This window comes from Rattus rattus, chromosome 6 (genome assembly GCF_011064425.1).
Source record: "Rattus rattus isolate New Zealand chromosome 6, Rrattus_CSIRO_v1, whole genome shotgun sequence".
NCBI classification, from domain to species: domain Eukaryota; kingdom Metazoa; phylum Chordata; class Mammalia; order Rodentia; family Muridae; genus Rattus; species Rattus rattus.
This window is the reverse complement of record NC_046159.1, coordinates 72,696,041-72,715,632: the sequence shown is the minus strand read 5'-3', so window position 1 is coordinate 72,715,632 and position 19,592 is coordinate 72,696,041. Positions and strand designations below refer to the sequence as shown.

The window sequence follows — 19,592 nt, the reverse complement described above, 5'->3', positions numbered from 1 at the left end:
AAGAGGGCAAATTTCTTTTTTCTGATAATTGAATTAGTCTGTATTTATTTGTCAAACATTAGTTTTTTTGTTCAAGCTCTGATGATAAAATAAATACATGTATTGGTCACTGAGAACATTCTTTTGATTCTTGATGAATACAGGTTACAATAATTGGTTGGCATTTGAAACCAAAGCCAAAGTATTTTCAAATGTGTTAAGTAAAGCAAGTTGTTCAGACCTCAGAAGGAAACTTAAAAGAGGCAGGGAGGGGGTTTGAATAGTGTTGAGAAGATGATTTGGGATAGAGGTAACATTGGGCACTGAATGGAAAACATGATTAGAACAAGATCTACAACTTTGGTCTCTGTATCCCAGAATTTCAATCCTAAGATGGGAAAGTCCAGGCACTAGCAATAGATACGTAGGTTGTTCAGTGAAGATTTTTGTATAATTTATTGATGCTGTCGTGCTTAGGGTTGAAGAAGATGGACATAACAAAGGTGCTGGCAGATCCAACTATGATTTTTTTTTGCTATCCTTATTGTGAGGATTGTAAACAACCTTGTTTATTCAGCCCTTAAGAGAGCACCTATGTCAAACTCCACTCCTAAAGCTCAGGGTACTGTGGTAGATGGGGTGGACAGAATGCAAGAGCTGGAGGGTGGTGACAGGTGCTGTGTGATGGTGTCTTCTGCACATGCCCTGGCTGGTATACGTGTGAGCTCACCACAGCTGTATAACACCAAGCTGGTCAACAGTCTAGAATGTGGCAAGTTTTTATCACTAGCTGTGGAGTTACTGATAGTCGGTTGTGGCGGGAGTGAATAGACATTTTCTTTGGGAATAGAGCCATAGATAGGACTCCTGTGAGCTGCTGGATAGCTGTATGCACACATTGATAGCACTAATGGAATGCACTGAGATTTGAGACCAAAGACGACATGAATTTGAAAGTGGCATTTGATGAAGGTTTGGAGAGATGAGCACAGGAACAGTGGTGAAGAGGACCGTAGCACATTGTGTAAATGCATGAAAATTTTAGGGAATGCATTTTAAAGAGGATGGCCATTTCCAGTTTTGGCAGTTGCAGGAATCTACATGAGTTGGGTTGCCTTACCAGCTCTTAATAATATTGGTATAGATAGGGATCTCAATATTGTAAAAATCTATTCTTACTGTATACCTTTAGCTTCACTAAATCATTTCTACCAATGAGTGGTAGTCTGCAGATATATCAATAGGGAACCATCGTAACTGACAATTTGGACTTTATATCTAAGATATGGTCTCTAATAGTGAGAATATCCAACTTACAAACTTGCCAGAGTCCCAACTATCTGCAACATCTGAATTTTCAAAGTTTGTGATAGCACATCAAACACATTTCTTACCTTACCGACAATATATTATCTATTCAAGATCACAATATTAATGGCCATGACCCAGGCATACAAATTTCAGTTGCCCTAAATTCCATGTTCCAGTTCCAATGTAGTAATAACTTCATGAAGTTTTAATTATAGCAGAACAGAGAAAATCATTTGTATTCATTGGTGGGTAAATCAGGTAGGAGGGTTTCAGCAAAGCAGGAGTTCCTTGCTGTAGGCCTCACATGCTATCTGATGACATCTTCAGCTTAAGTATCCCTCAAACACTTACCTAATGGTCACAAGAATGGTAGGATTCACACAGAGGTGGCCAATACATGGGTATTTGCAAGGCTAAGATATCCCAATATATCTAGATCTACAACATTCCAACTCCTCACAATTATTGAGATTCAAATAATTTAATTAGTCTTATAAAATGCTTAGCATAGGTATGGGCTTTATTTTTTTGACATGAGAGACTTGTTAAATTTGCATTTAACTAAGATTAATGGCTATTCATTCTAGGGATCCTAAAGAAAGCAAGGATGTGTCTCAGCGCCTTCCCTACCTCACTCATGGACATGCCGACACAGAAGAATACTGAAACACCTCCTGAAACTGGTGGAACATTTTCTTCCTACTCACAAAAATGTCCTTGCATTTGCTTTTCAAATGACACAATTCTGTCTTTCTGAGTTTCAAAATTTTCACATTCATTTACTACTCTTTCATATAGATAAACAAACTCAGGTACTTTCAGTTTTTGAAATGTCTGTTTCCTTCAATAGTTGATGTCTGTTCACAATTCATTTCTTAAAAATTTTTTAAAATTCACTTTACATCAGGTTCATAGCTACCCTCCCTCTCTTTCCAGTCTCACCCTTACAAATCCTTCCCCCATTGCTTCTTCCCTTCTCTGAAGAGAAGGGGATCCTCCCCTTGGGTACCACTTTACCCTGGCTATCTAACAGTATAGGCACATTCTTCCCACTGAGGCTCAACCAGACATTCCAATTAGGCAGTATAGGAATCCAATATCATGAAACAGAGTTCAAGACAACTCTATTTCCATTTGTTAGGAGAACCACATGAACACCAAGCTGTACATTTGCTACAGATGTATAGAGGGTCTAGATCCAGTTTCTGCATGCTCCCTGGTTGGTGGCTCTGACTCTGTGAGTGCCTGTGGTCGTTTGATAGTTGACTTTGTGGGTCTTCTTGTGGTGTCTTGACTCCTCTGACTTGCTCACTTATATCTCCCATTCTCCCACAATACTCACCGGGCTCTGTCTGATGTTTGGCTGTGCTAAGTTTCATCTGCAAGCATAGCAGAATATCATTAATGCTGTTAGGTGTTGGCTCTTTTATATGGGATGGGTCTCAATTTGGGGTAGTCATTGGTTGGTCATTCTCTCAGTCTCTGCTACATCTTTATCCATGCACATCTTATAGGCAAGACAAATTTTGGGTTGAAGTTTTTGTAGGTGAATTGATGACCCCCTCCATCTGGAAATCCTACCTGCCTACGGGAGGGCCATTTTAGTCTCTAATATCCCTGTCTGGTATCTAAACTAGAGTCACCCCCATAGACTTCTCCTATCCTCTCCCATTCCAGGCCCTTAACTAGTCACCAGAGATGCCCTTCAACGCCATTCTCACTCCCAGGCCTCTCTCACTTCCTTCTCCTCACTCCTGATCACCACTGATATGACACTATGCAAATTCTACTGAGAATTTCTATGGCTGATAAACACCTTATACATATAAAATTAACAAAAAAGAAATCAATAGCCCTCCTTTATACAAGTGATAAAAAGACCAAAAAAGAAATTAGGAAAACAGTGCCATTTGTGATAGCCATGAATAATATAAAATGTCTTGGTGTAACTCTAACCAAACAAGACCTATATGACAAGAAATTCAAGTCACTGAAGAAAGAAATTGAGGAAGATATCAGAAAATGGAAAGATCTCCCCTTCTCATGGATAAGTAGGATCAACATAGTGAAATTGTTCATTTTGCCAAGCAATCTACAGATTCAATGAAATTCTCATCAAAATCCCAACACAATTCTTTACATACCTTGGAAGAGCAATTCTCAACTTTATATGAAAAACCAACAACAACAAAAACAACAAACCAACCTACCAACCAACCAACAAACTGGGTAGCTAAAATAATCTTGTACAATAAAAGAACTGGAGTTCTTCCTGAACTCAAGCTGTAGGTATTACAGAGCAAAAGTAATAAATACTGCATGCTATTAGTATAGGTACAGATAGGTTGATCAATGAAATTGAATAAAAGACCCTGAAATAAACCCAATTTTTTGTTTAGGAAGTACACAATGACCGAGTCAAGAAATTTTTTTTCTTGAGAACAATTAAACTGCATTGGCAAGAGTCATTAGAGGTGAAGAGATTGGCTCTTTGAATGGCTGGCAGTTAGATAACCACACACCAGAGCAAAAGACATAGTTAGACTTTCAACCTGCCTATCTTCCCCTGTATCACATTCACAAGGATAGGCAAACATCCCCCCATAAATTTTATTTATATTTTATTGGAAAAACCTACGCTGTAGTTTTCATTTTTGGTCTCTAGTTTTAAGCGAGCTTTTATGTACTTTTCATCTCAATATTCTTGCTTTGTCACAGAAAAGATACAACTTTTGTAACCAACATCTTGCAGCACAAATAATTGATTGCCTGTACACATCATGCACAACAATGGGTATATTGTCAGTCAAGCACAGAGGGACTTACAGGGCTATGTTCCACCCTGATGAACTATTGGCTACTGGTGTATTATTCAGGACAAGCTCACCAGTCTCCAGTGGATAATTAAGAACCCAAGGTCATATAGACTGTGTTATAAAAGGCAGTGGGACACAGGACAAAGCACAAAGAAGTTAAGTGTGAGAAAGGGAAGGTGGCAGGGGTGGATAGGAGACAGGTGAGGGTTGAGTGAAAGTAACCAGAATGCATAATATGCACGCACGACATTGTAAAAGAAGAAAATTAATAAAGGTCATATAAAATCAATCAAGATAAAATTCACACAATAGTAAACATTTCACTACCAAAGCAACAGTTTTGACACAAACATACCAGCGCCAGCGACGTTTTTTTTTAATCGAGAAGCTGTATCACATTAGAATTCCTCATTCTTTTTTTGACTCTTAAAATATTTACCCTGTGTTTTTCAGAAAATACACTGATATGACCTATTAATGTTTGCTGTTAGTTTGTTTTCTTTAGCACACTGCTTTCTGGGGTTGAGTGGGCATTGGAATATGTATGGTACTTAATTCCTTACCCATGGTGGGAATGTGCACAATGCTGTTGGTTTATGGATCAGCGCAAATGATAGGCTTGCAAGCTATTTCCTTTAGGGATTTGCTGAATGATGATGCTGTGGAGATGCATGCACAGGTTCAGATTGCATGTGGGTGTAAGGGTCCATTTCTTCTACCCAATAATTAATTTACTCTTGGTTTATGTGGTCATTTGATGTTTACCTGTTTTAATAGAGGGATAGTACCTATTTTTTTAATGTATGAATTGTTTTACAGCTAACTAAAATGTTTGGCTTATTTCCTTTGAAGTTATTACCAGGGTCTCCTCATAGATGCAACATGGCAAACCTATGCTGTTGACTTACATTTCCTTGATGACTGATGGTGGCATCATTTTTTATTACATTTGTGGCCACTGTATATTACTGAATAAATACATTCTGTCCATTATAAACTAGGTCGTTGTGTCTGTTGTAGATTTACTGCAGTTTTCTATACATTATATAAACTAAGCCTAGTAATTGAAAATACCTTCTTTCATGCCTTATCTGCTTTTCTGCTTTCTCGATGGGTCAAACCAGATGGTCAACGTGAAGTACCTCAGACACATCACTTTCCTGTCTCAGCCTGGGCTTCCACTGTCATAGTAAAAAGTCCATTCTCATTTCCAGTAAGGACTTATCTATAATTTCTCTGAAAGTTCCTGACTTTCAGCTCTTATTTTTCACCATTGTTTTGAAGATTGTATCCTTTTACTATTGGTTGTTTTGGCATCCATGTCAAAACTCAATTGGCTGTAGAGGTGTGGGTGTCTCTTCACGTGTTCTGTTTTTCCACTGCTCTAAAGAGCTCTGTTTCTATCTCTTCCACACTGCTTTATAGATTGTGAGTTTAGTTTAATTGTACATGTGTGTCAGTCTGGAGGTATGCAAGCCCCTAGAATCCATGAGCTGGTCACAGGTCCTCTGAGCTGGAGTCATCATCCTGGGATGACATCTGGGCCTGGCTAGGATCTTGGCTCCACTAAGGGCCAATTGAATCTTTTATGATTTTCAATTATTTCTCAATGTACTTATTTTTCTACATGCTTTATCTAATCAAGTCTTGGCTTTGATATGTTTTAAATGTAAGTTATTCCACTTTGTTGTGTTCAAACAAACCCACAGGTCTCATCTTAAAGGGAAGAGGAAATAGTTTATTCATCTGAAAGCAAACAAGAAATAGTATATTTCAGAGCCATTTTTGAATGACCTTGGCCAGGGAATGCAGATTTAAGTTATCCTAAATTCCATGTTCCAAAATGGGAGCAGTTTCAGAAAGTTTAAAGAACAAAGAAAGCCATAGATCAAGGCAAGTTTAAAATAATACTTGTGGCTCCTTTGCACATATGTAGTAGATGTGCAGGTTGGTTCTCATGTGGGTCCCCCAACAAGTGGAGGGGGCCTGTCCCTGACTCTGTTGCCTGCCTGTGGATCCTATTTTCCAAACTGGGCTGCCTTGTCTGGCATCAGTGGGAGAAGAAGTGCTCAGGGTCTTGAAGTGACTTGATGTTCCATGGTGGGATGGTACCCAGGGGTCCACTCCTTCTTGGAGGAAAAGGAAAGGAGTGGAAGGAGGTTGTGCAATGGGGTTATAAAGAGGTGGCCTACAATGGGATGTAAAATGAATAATGAAGAAAAAATAATTTTTGGAGAATAAAAACAATTTGTATTTGCTATTTTATTTATTTACATTTCCAATGTTATCCCCTTTCTGATTTTCCCTCTGGAAACCACCATCCCACCCCCTCTCCCCCTGCTTCTATGAGGGTGCTTCCCCACCCACCCACCTACCCACTCCTCTGCCCTGGCATTCCCCTATCCTACAAGGCAATTGTTGTTCTTCCTAGGGGGTGCAAACAATTTTTATTTTTCAAAATAAAATAAAACACCTCAGTGGGTACATCAGAGAGGCAGGTACAGAGAGATGGAGGAGACTCTTGTGTTGGTACGTGATGCTATGTGAGCTTTAGGGTTGGTGGAAGCTAGTGGTCTGTCATGTTCATAGACTGCCAAATTTTTTTATCTATTAGCTACAAGATGTTAGTTCTCACACAAGTGGGCAAGGATGGCTCTTCTAAAGGACTAGAACTAGCCCAAGATAAAGCAATAACGTCTTTGAACCTGCAATATTCCATCCAGTCTCTCCACAGTATTCAAATTCTAGTCAGTCAGTCTTGGCAGGCACAGTTTCTTGTCAGGGGTTTTCATTCATAGTTATGACTCCTTGGGACCCTTTTTAGAAACTTCACATTACAAAGGAATGCATTTTCCTTTGTTACTCAGTTTTGTGAGTTTCAAGGGGGAGGTTGGGAGAACCCTAGGTCATCATAATTGATCCTAAGTATCATTTGCAGAGGACCTCTCAATTAGTTTGGAATTGAGACTGACTTCTAAGCTAAAATGGACCTTTCTGACCACAGACAGTGTAGGAAATTGAAGCAGATTCAATGTCTGTCAAATTATTTTAGTATACTTAAAAAAAAAGTCTGGACAAAGAACACAGACAACTAATGACTGCCAAAAGAATAAGAATTAGCTCCTCCTGGGGATGAAGCCTCTAATTAGTTATTCTATACAAAGCAGTATGCCCTGAAATCATATATAGATGCACAACATAAAAGGACAAATCTTACACATGCATACACACAACAAATCACTGATGGTGATGATGACGATGATATTGACGGTGATGATGATGACGACGACGATGACGACGATGACGACGATGATGACTATGATGATAGGCCATGAAGGTATGGGGAATAATTGGAGAAAGGAAAGGAAAGGAACAGTGATGTAACTATATTTCAATTAAAATGTTTTTACATTTCTGCCTCTGTTACTGTTTACTAAACATAATTCACAAAAACTGATATTTACTGACAATATAAGTGACATTCAAGGGGCTTTGCTGTGACATTAGGGTCTAAAATCAGCCTGGCTTGTGTTATTTAAGGAAGACAGGCAAAATAAAGCTTGTGATTTTTCTTTTACTTTTAATGCTTTCCAGAAGTCTCTTGTATTGGATTCAAGCCATCTTACATTGGATTGAAACAATTTTGTGACTCCATGGAGCCCCCACATACAAAGCAACGGAGAAAAGAATAGCATTGAGCTAGCAAAAGGTACTGAATTGAATCTGAAAATTCAAATATACCTTACACGTTTTGGAACAGACCATTTGTGTCACATAAAAAAGTAAGCGCTAATGAAAACAAACGTTTACTCATACAAGGGAGAGCATTTAGGATTAATTTCATATGTCAGGTGTGCAACTGAACAAAAAAATTGTGGCACAATTTTTAGTAAAATGAAATGTAGAACCAAAGAGGAAGGTGCTGAATTGGAGCAAAAATTTTAATGAGTTTATTTTAAATATAGTACTGAAATGGTTGTTATGCATTAGGGAGTAGCCAAGGCATAATTTAAATATAAATCAAAATCAAGTTAAAGAGCCTTTGCCTTTGAGCACCCCTATTTACATTAGTCCTTCTAAAGCAGAAGTAATCTCTCTGCCTGCGGAGACGTATGGAAATATTTGAAGACCTTTTGGGTGCCTTAATTTAGGAGGGCCACAACTGTCACTGTGTAAATATAGTCCAGAGATATTGTTAACCCCTTACAGTGCATGGCAACACTTATATAACAAAAATAAAACACCTCCCGAATGTGCCCTTGCTAAGGTTGGGAATCACTGCTCAGATTGCGGCAGTCAGCACTGTCTGCCTCAACAAACTTCACTTAGTCACTGCAGACTTCAATATGATCTTACAGCCATATTAGGAATGGAAATTATTGGCCTCCTTTAGTGTCTTTATTTATATAAGCACAGGTTTTCTTTTCTTTCGAGCTGGGTACAGTAATACACACAGGAGCAGGGGCAATGGTGTTCCACTGAAACTTTTCATGTGGTACTCAAGCCCTTAAGCCTATTTTACATTGTAGCAACCTGAAACTTCCTGACCTATGAGGGCAAGTATTCATGAAATTTCAACCTATGTTGCTTGTTAAACCTGAATGGAATTCATGTTTAATTATTCCTGTTTAAATAAACTGAAAGTTTAAAATCCTAGGCTGCAGAAAAGTTATAAAAACATCTTCTAGGTAGAAATGCCTATAAGGAAGTCCCCACACTGGGTGGAGGTGGGGCTGTCAGTGTGAGTTTGCTCATAATGAACCGTGTGGAGGCTCCCAGGCTGCACCCGAGTCTTCAGAGTGAGACTAGTTATTCACTTCACTGAAGGAAATCTCAGGCTTCTTGTGATCAAGGTGAGCTGCAGCTTCTTCCCCACCTTGAATCCAAAGTTTATTTGTACTGTGATAGGAGTCACTAATATTTTTTTCTTTTTTGTTTTCGGTTTTGCCAAGAGCAGATATTGTAGAAAGAACTCAAAACAAGCAATCTACGTCAGTGTTCACAATATCAATTTAAATTACACATTATTATATATTTTTATGAATGAGACTACTGTTTTCTACATGAATTAATGAGTGAGACTATTTCTTTCAGGGGAATCAATGATCTACTCACAGGGAAAGCGGGTAAGCCATAGTGTCAGGATCCATGTCTGCTATGTCTGATTCCAGACCCTGTGCTCTGAACAATAATTAGGGTAACTTTGTTTCCTATGAACATTGCTGTCTCAGATTCTGAGAGAGCTGAAGCAGCAGGAGTTACTGAGCAGCTGAGAGAAGACACGAGCCCCTATTCTGCTATTTATAAAAGTATCCATGTTCTTTCCTGAATCAGTGCTGCTGACCCTGACTCCAAGGAGGGCAGGTAGCCTATTTTTTCCCTCTAGTGTTGGCTGCAGAAAGGGATGCTCATGGATTTCTATTGTTGGTGCCTCCCATTCGCTCCTCCCTATAACCTCCCTCTCTCCCTCTGTCAACCACAAAAGCAGGCACTCAGTGTGGTCAGCAATCCAAGTGAGTGACTCGTCCTGATTCATTGAGACTAACAGTGGCTCTTCTCTTATTTAATGAAATGATTAACCAAAGAAGACTTATTTTTTAAATGACTACACAAGACAAACGATTCATTTCTAATTTCTGAAAATTTTCTACCTCTGAAATGGACTACCTTATCTGGATATCTCTGTTACTCAGAAGAAGGCAACAGGGAAACAAATATAAATTACAAAATAGGTGGGTTAGTATTGTGTGATGTACATATTTATTTTACTTTCATGAATTTGTATAAACAAATAAAACCAAAATACATAGAGCTGCTTGACACAATTATAAGAAACAGGTGATTGCAGAAGCATAGGAAGGTATTTAATACATCTTTACTGAAATTAGTGCATTACAACCAAACAATTACAAAGAAATAAGAATATTTTAAAATAATTGTATAAGCACTTAGTTGTGTGTGCTCATCATATTTTTACTGATTAGTAAATATAAATTTTATTTTTTATGTTACCGAAGATAGATTTTTTTTCATACACTATATTCTGATTGTGGTTTCCCTTTCCCCTACTCCTCCCAATTTCTCTCCACTTCCCTTCTCATCCAGACCAAAACCCTTTCTGTCTCTCCTTAGAAAACAATAATAAAATAAGATAAATAAAAATACATGAATTAGAGTACGTCGAAACAACCCAACAAGAAAAAGAGCCAAAGAAAAAACAACATGGTTAAGGAGGTATACACATTCACACACAGGAATCTCAAAAACACTAAAACAAAAGCCATAGCATACATGAAAGGACATAAAAGAGAAAAAGAACTCCAAATTGTCACTGAGTTCATTTTGGGTTCCAGCTTCTGCTAGACATGGGCCTAGCCTGAAGAGTGGTTTGTTTCCCCAGTGAGGCTTCCTTGGAGAAAACAAGATTTTAATTTGCAAGTGTTTATCAGTTGGAGATGGCTTCTGGGTTAGGGATGGGGATATGTGTCTACTTTTTTCAGCTCTAGACACCATTTGGTGTAGACCCATGCAGGTCCTGTGCACGTTGCTACAGTCTCTGCGAGTTCATATGTGTACCAGCCCTGGTGTGTGTAGAAGACCTTGATTGTGTGGTGTCCTCCATCCTTTCCGGGTCTTACATTTCTATCTCCTCTTCTCTGAGGCCTGAGAGGAGATATTTGACGGAGACATCCCTTTGAGGGCTGAGTGTTCCAAGGTCTCTCCCTTTCTGTGTATTAGCAGCCTCTGGGTCTCTCTATTTGTTCTCATTTGTTGCAGGAAGCTTCTCTGATGATGGTGGAGCATGGACACAGAACTACAAAAACAGTAGAATACTGTTAGGATGCTTTATTGTGACACCGTTTAGTAGAACAGTGTTCGTTGCCCTGCTATGTTCCTTTATCTATATAGTTTCAGACTCTTTGCCCAAGCAACATTGGATTTTGGTTCTACCTCATGGAGGGGGCCCTAACTCACTAAGATATCAGTTGGCTACTCCCACAAGTGTGTGCCACGCTTGCATTAGTGAATCTTACAGCCAGGTCACTGTTGTTGACTGAAAAGTTTGTAGCAGCTTGGTCAGTGTTTATCTCTCTCCTTCGGAAGCATGCGGAGTACCTTCCAGTACCATTCACACTAGTTCATAGGGGTTAAGGCTCCATGTAGGCACCATACTGCTCTGTGTTCAATGACTTATGTAGATGCTGTTTTTAGGAATAGGGGAGTAAGTTTGGGGAGGGTCACCAATAGCCTTGGCAGTAGTCTGGGGTGTTTAGACATACCCATGGGATTGTTTGCTACTTCATTAGGTGTAACACAGCTTTGAAATAGGAAACTTCATTTGGTGATGTGAGATATCCAGTTAGGAACTCTGTCTCCCTTGTCATTTGATAATTTCATTTAGATCACCTCCCTATATGCATACATTTGAAAAGGCTTCTACAGCATTATGTTTCCATGTGACCCCTCACATGGCCCTTAGTTTTAGCTGCCCTTCTCTGTAATCCCTTCATCACCCTTCACTTCCCTTGCCATCCCTGTTGGATTTTCTCATTCTAGTCTAACCACCTCACCATCCATAACTACCTATTCTCTTTCCCGAGGAGATGTATATCTTCCTGCTAGTCCCTTACTATCTACCTAACTGCTGTGGTTATATGGGCCATAGCTTGTTTACCAATGAGTTAATAACTAATATCCACATATAAACAAATATATACCATATTTGTCTTTCTGGGTTTGAGTTAACTCACTCATGGTGATTTTTTCCAGTTCCATCCATTTACTTCTATTTTCATGATTTAATTTTTTTAACAAATGAGTAGTATTCCCATGTATACATGTACCACTTTTTTAATGCATTTATCTATTAACAGCCATCTAGGTTGTTTCTAATTTCTGGATTTTATGAATAGAGCAGCAAAAGAATTCAAGAGAAGATAGTGATAATTTTTCATGCCAGATTCTTAACTGAAACTTTAAAAATGAAAGTACAATTAAGTAATACCTTTAAGTACTGGAGAAAACAGATGACTGTTGATAAATAGATCAATGAATCAAATCATCTGTGTCTAAGGAAAATTTTGATTCGGTTTTGGTTTGTAAACCCTGTGACTAAAGGGGAGGGGAGAAAGCAGAGTTAGTACTGCAAACATGGAGCAGTGGGAAGGCAGAGAGGGGTCCTGCTCTGGGCCCCGAGAACCACAGGCACGAACAATGAGGAGGAGCAGAAGAAAGATGGAAGGGATACTTATCTGCCTCATGTCTTTCCCAAGAGGAGGCAGATCCTTTAGGTTCCTGGGCAACATCTGCTTCTGTGTTCATCTTTTGGACAATGCTTCAATATGTATCCTGGGATGGCCTTGAACTTCTGGCTTCATGCCCAGATGTTGGTAGTATATGTGTGTCCCCATGCCATAATGCCGTGTGTGTGTGTGTGTGTGTGTGTGTGTGTGTGTGTGTGTGTGTGTGTGTGTACACACCCAGAAGGTTTCAAGTTCAAGGCCTACCTACCGTAGAGCTGCTCTAAATCAATGGGTTTCTTAGTGGTTCTATTGACCCGGTTTTCTTTATCCATATGAGGATGGACTCATACCTTAACAGATAGATCGTATTTTATTACTGCCCTGTTTCTCAGTTTGTAGATCAAACAATTTGAAATGTGCTTACTGGGAGATGTACTGACATGGTGAATTAAATTCTAGATTTTTTGACATGTTTCACTGTTATAAACACAGGTCTTCATTTTGATCACATGACTTTCTTTCTCATAAAATGTAGAATGCAGCCATTTTTCACAAGATTCCTTGCTGTTAAATAATTTTAATTGATAGAATGAAGAAATGCATGTGTATGTGCATGTGTGTGTGTGTGTACATGTGTGTGCATGTGTGTGTGTTTGTATATTTACATGTCTTAGTAAAGTTTATTAAAACACAACTATTCACAAGTGAGAGATAGTTGATTTTTTACAAAACTTTCCAGTTTTCAACATACAAATTATTTACTCTGTTAAGATTATCCTTAAAATAATTTATTATTTATTATTTTTATTATACCTTCAATTTGTTTCTTCAATTTGTTTCTTTTTCATTTTTCTTAGTAAAATTTTATTGGTAGTTGTATAATAATTTAAGGTCCCACCATGTGCCCAGGTGTCTCTTTACTATCAGGAAAAATGACAGAGGATAAAGAAGAGGCAGGATAGAGCCATGTTAATCTTTTAGGACATGCATCCTCTTCTTAACTGCTGTCTCAGACCGAGACCCAGATATGGGGCAGAGAGACTTATACACACATGGGTACCACTTGCACAGGGAGCTATCGCTTCACCTTGGAGTCCTTACAGTTCTGCTAGCAGTTCCTGCTCTGGTTCTGGTGTGGGAAGTAGCTGGCAGAGGTTGTAGTATTTTACTCTTGATCTTTAGTCATGATGCTGACTCCTGGAGACAGCCCTGGAGCAGTGAGGAAGTTCAATGTTTGGTTTCTTAATTTTATCCTGATCCTTTATATCAAATATGTATAATTATGATTAATCATATATTTTATATATCATATGTTATATATTTACATATATTAAATATATATTTAAATAAGCAACTAATTTAGCAAGCAGATTGTAGTATATATATGTATATATATCAAATTAGTTACTGATTTTAACATTTTAGCTGTTCTTCAGGACTTTTTACATTGTGTAATTTTCTGGGTTAATTTTGTTTCTTTCTTTTAGATCCTGATACTTCTTTATTCTTTTCTTTCTTTCTTTCTTTCTTTCTTTCTTTCTTTCTTTCTTTCTTTCTTCCTTTCTTCCTCCCTTCCTTCCTTTCTCTCTTTCTTTCTTTCTTTCTTTCTTTCTTTCTTTCTTTCTTTCTTTCTTTCTTTCTTTCTTTCTTTCTTTTCATAATTTCTCTGACTAGGAACAACGCTGACAAGAAAAGGTGGGAGAAATCATCTTTAGACTGTTCTTAAATTCAGCAGAAAGTAACCATTATTTTCCATTAAGATGCATAGTTAACTATGTATGTATTTATGTAAATTATGCCTGTATATATGTGCATATGAGTGTGAGTGCCTGTGGAGGTCAGACGATAGCATAGAATCCTCTGAAACTGTAGTCACAGATGGTTGTGAACGGCAGAAATGGATGGTGGAAGTAGAACTTGGGTCTTCTGGAAGAGGAAAAAACACTCTTCGCTTCTGTGTCATCTCTCATTACATAATTCTAATATATACATTATAAATAATATATTATATATAAACGTTATGTATACATATTAAATATATTACATAGACATGTATAAATATTATATATTTAATTATTCTTATATAATTGTAATTATGCTTATACTTTACCATGGTGGAAGCTATTTGTCTTAGTTACTGTTCTGTTGCTGTGTAGAGCCACTGGTCAGGAGACTATGATAAAGAAAAGCATTGATTTGGGGCCTTGCTTTAAGTTTGAGACGGTTATCTCCTGGTCATTACAGCAGGAAGCAATAGATGCTGGAGCAGTAGCCAAGGATTTCACATGGTGACCCATAAGCCTCTGGAAGAGAGAAAGCCATGCCACTAGGCATGGGCTCTTGACACCTCCAAGTTCATTCCTAGGGACATATGTCCTTCAGGAAGACAGCTCCTCTTCTAGCAAGGCTGCACCTACTAATCCTTCCCAAACAGGTCCACTAAGTGTGGGTGGGAGGAGAGGGTGGCCAAGCATTCAAATATAGAAGCCTGTGGGGCCATCCCCACTCTCATTCAAACCACCACACTCCACTCCTTGGCCCAAAAGGCTTGTAGCCACAACATCATGCAAGATGAGTTCCATCTTAATGTTAAAGGGTCCTTCACAGACCAACACTGTGTTAATGTCCAAAGTCTCTTCTGAGACTCAAGGCAATCTCTTACCTGTAATCCGTAAAATCAAAAGGCAAATTGCATCTTTCCAACATACAATGGCACAGAATATATAATACCATCCCGAAAGGGAAAATAAAGGGAGTCGCTAGGGAACAATGGACCAAAGCAAGATGAAAAAACCAAGGAAAACTCTACATTCTGTGTCTTGTGTGACGTCAAAGCACTCCAGATCTTTTCAGCTCTGTTATCTACGACCCAATTCTCTCTCTTGTGTTGGTTCCATACCCAGTCTGCGGCTCTGCTTGGCAGGTATTCTATTTTTCTGAAATCTCTATCATCTCGGGGTCTCATTGCAATGCAGGCTTCACCTTACCACCTTCAAGCAATGGCCTCTCTGGGTCTCCACACAGGGATTACCATGCCATGTCTGGCCTCTGAAGCTTTCCTTAACTATAGAGGAAGATTCCACAAAACCTTTCCTGTATCCTTCTTGACTCCAAAGCTATACACACATGGTCAAAGCTCTGCTACAGGGGTTATACACTGACTGCCTCCTTGAACTCCATTTGTAAAACAACTTTCCACTGTTTTGGCCTAGTAAATCCCCCAATGCCTTTTCCTTTCTCAGGTTGCACGGTTACGTGGGTGGGGCAATGCCCTGAAGGCAATATTTCCTTTATTCCATTTAACACCAGATCTTTCTTCAAACTTTTCATTTGTTTAAGCACAGGACTTGGCCCCACTATTCCATTGTCCTTTTCTCCTCAGATTGTACATTTTGTATTTCCTTTGCCCAGCTTGCTGCTCTTCATTGCAGTGACAAAGTCAAACTAAATTGTCTTAAAATCTCCTTTGCTAATAACATTACTCTAAAACTCTTCAATTTAGCCTCAGGCAGATTTTTAGGATAAGGGCAAATTGCAGCTACATTCCCAACCAAACTATTACAAGAATGGTCTTTATATTGGCTGCTAATACTCTTCCCTTTGAAACCTTTTCAGCTGGTCCCCCACAGTTCACATTTCCTTCAGCAATACTGCCTTCCATGCTCCCACTAAATGGTCCATTATGCTCCACTTAAATTGTTCAACTGCTTTTCTAGTCCAAAGTTCCACAGTCTTCTATATTCCTCCAACAGTGTGGCCAAACCTGTCAGTAATACCTCATTCCCTTTACCAACATCAGTCTTAGTTTCTGCTTCATTGTTGTGAAAAAGAAATAATTTTGCTTACAGTTTTAGAGGGTTAGTCTATGATCACCATGGCATGAAGTAGGCATGTCCCTGAACAGTAGGTAAGAGGGTTAGGTGGGCGAGGGCACCCTGTCACAGATTTTTGAAACCTCAAAGCCCATTCCCAGGGGTGTATTTTCTCTAACAAAGCCACACCTACTAATTCTAACTCAGGACAAAGCATTCAAACACATGACCCTATGGGGCCTATTTGTATACAAAACATAAGCAAGCTTTTATGTGAAAGAGTATTGGATAATTGTTGTCAAATGTATTTTTAGTCTCTTTGGAGAGGATCCTGTGACTTGATTTGTATTATATTGACATCACTTATTATGTTAATTAAATTCATATACTAAGTTAATCTTGCACTATAGAAATAAATCTCGTATTGTCTTCACATTTTTTATTACATTGTTGCATTAGTGAGAGTACACACACACACACACACACACACACACACACACACATACACACACAGAGAGAGTAAATAGAAGGAAGAGAAGTAGGAAGGTAGAGTGGAGAAAAATTAGGAGCAATAGATTCTTCAAGTCACATGATAGGGAGGTCCACCGTGAAAGTTCCTGGTATAATTCAGTCTGTGTTTAAAAGCTTGAGAACCCAGTGCCGTAACATGGATAAGGCCTTCTTCATGTTCTATAAACCAAACTTCTGGGTTTGCACATGGCTAGTATTTGGATATTGAATTCTTAGATGGTAATTAGGGCTATACAAAAGATCCAATGAGGCAGTTGGAGTCTTAAGAAAAGGAAGTGAGATCTGTACATGAGTTTGCATCTTCAAATATTTTCATGTATATATTTTATATACAATATTGTCAATATATATATATAATTTCTTTTTGTGCTATTCGTTGTTTGTCAGTGATTTGCTTAATTTTGACATGGCTTTGAGTTTCTGAATTTATTTTTGTTCTCGATTTATATTTCATTTAGTTATGATAAGAAGACAAAAGTTTGATTATTATATTGTATCCAGTACTTATGCATGTTTGTAGCTTAATATAACTGTCTCTCCTAAGGAAGACTCCTGCTGTACTTGAAAAGAATATATATGGTGCCTGGTATTTCTGTCTTATGCTTTTTTGTGAAACTCTTGCTTCACTTGTTCCATCTATTATTAAAAGTGAAATCCGAGGACTGGAGGATGGCTGAGTCAGTGAGAAGGCTGGCAGTTACTGCAGAGGGTCTGGGTTTGAGACCCAGCATACACATGGCAGCTCACAGCTATCAATAACTCCAGTTCCTAGGGATCTGGAACTGTTCCCCACGGGCACCAGGTATGCATTAACATATATGTGGGGAAAACATCCATACTCATAAAATAAAATCGTAGAATATAAAGAAGATCTTGGGTTGGCTAACTGTTCTCACTGAATGGTTCATTTCCTTTCATTCTCATGGCTTCTTAGGCTTGTTCATCTGCTGCTAGATGAACATGTATTTATCATGTGGATTCCGGGTCCTGCTTCCTGAGAGGTTAGCTTACACCTAGAATACCAGTTTTGTTTAATGACTATTTTAGCCTTATACCAATATATACATTAAAACTTTCTTTGGGAGATCATCCGATTGATAATATTTTATTTCCATTTATTTGTATTTGAGTGTAAAGCTCATTTCCTGAAACAATATATAGTTGGGACAATATTTTGAAATCCACTTTGGTAATGTAGGGTCTGTGGTTGGCTTGTTTCATCCATTCAACTTAACATAGAATCGATGCAATTCACCTTGCACCCAAATTTTTCTTTTTTTTATCTTTATAAATTTTTAATTTTTTTTTCTTTGATTACTGCTATATATGTGTGTGTTTATATAACCACATATGTGTGTGTGTGTGTATATATATATATATATATATATATATATATATCAGAGATAGATTAACAGCAACTTACTCTACTGACATAGATTCATTACTGTTACATCTCTCTTTCCCTTTTTCTTCTACTTTCTATGGTATAATCTGCAGTACAACATGTGTTTAAATGTTACTAATCCACTAAAATATCCAGATCACTGTAAGTATTACTTCACATAATGACATCATGGAAAGACTCTAATAGAAGAAAACAGGACAAAATGTATAGGTTGTATCATAATTATTAATAGGATTATGATTGCTTATCTGTCCTTCTTCTAGTGTTTTGTGGGTTCTAGTTATCTCATGGAATGCTTTCCTTTTCCCATTAGTTTTGTGATGGCTCAACTTTTAATTACTACAATAGAAGAACACTATTTACATTTTTATATAAGCCTGAGTTCAGTAGTGAGAAGGGATATGACAGCAAAACTGCAATATTTACTCTTTTTTGATGTTATAGAAAAGAAATTGTTTTGTTTTGTTTTGTTCTGTTTTTTATCAGTACTTGCTTACTAACCAGATCTACTCTGTGGAATCTCCATGGGTTGGAGAGGGCCCCATGGACACTGGATATCTATCGTTATGCAATCTTAAGAGCTTATGCTTTGGGACACAATGTACTTCACTTTTTGTCCTTGCCACACATTATATAATCCTCAAAATAATTATAAATGATGGGTGTCAGGGCTCACCTGTAATAAGAACTCATTTCTCTTTCAGAGAGCAGGAGTTGAGTTCCAAGCACCCAGGTCAGAAAGCTCAGAATGTCCAGCAACTATAAGTCTTGCATATGCAACTTCCTCTTCTGGGCTCTACATGCACATGTTCGCAGAGAACTACACATAATTAAAAAGAAAAGTAATTTTTTAAAACTTATTAATCATTATATTTTTTTTACATTTCAAATGTTATCCCCTTTCCTGGTCTCTCCTCCACGAGCCCCTACCCTATCCCCTCCCTTTGCCTTTAAGAGGGTGCTCCCCCTTGCACCCACCCACTTCTGCCTCACAACTCTACCATCCCCCTTCTCTGAGTCATCAAGCCTCCACAGGACCAAGCAACTCCCCTCCACAGATGCAGAGGCCGTCCTCAGAAAATAATTTTTTAAAAGATGTATATCATCCTATAAATAGCTATTACAGAGTGCAGAGGATCTTAGAAATATTTTGGGTTGAATTTCTACTTTAAAATTACCTTTGAAGCCACAGTCAAGTGTTGGGGAACTTTACTATTAAAGTAGAAATAACTCATGACTGGATTGCCTTTTGAGCTTGGTGCAAAATAGGGGACTCTCTTTCTCAGCGGGACTTCCTGTCTCTGCCTGTTTGTCTGGAGAGTGTCTCTGAATACAGGCGGCTGGCCTTGTCTGAAAAGTGACCTTGTACAGAGCTCTCTGTAAGGTTGCATAACTCAGCACACCTTTCACTCTGGCTTCCTACCCAGATGATAATTAGGTGCTGTACTATGACTAATCAATCCTTCCCACCTGCATGCTAATTAGATATTATGTT

At 38.3% G+C, this 19,592-nt stretch overlaps 1 protein-coding gene across 1 annotated transcript in view; it reads left to right on the top strand.

The window, feature by feature from the left end:
• Positions 1-7,397: 7,397 nt before the first annotated feature.
• Positions 7,398-19,592, top strand: part of LOC116904348 (SHC-transforming protein 1-like) — a 40,404-nt gene continuing 28,209 nt past the window's right edge. Inside the window, 1 exon segment of the mRNA XM_032907242.1 lies at positions 7,398-7,443. Within this exon segment, the coding sequence (XP_032763133.1) occupies positions 7,398-7,443 (46 nt within the window).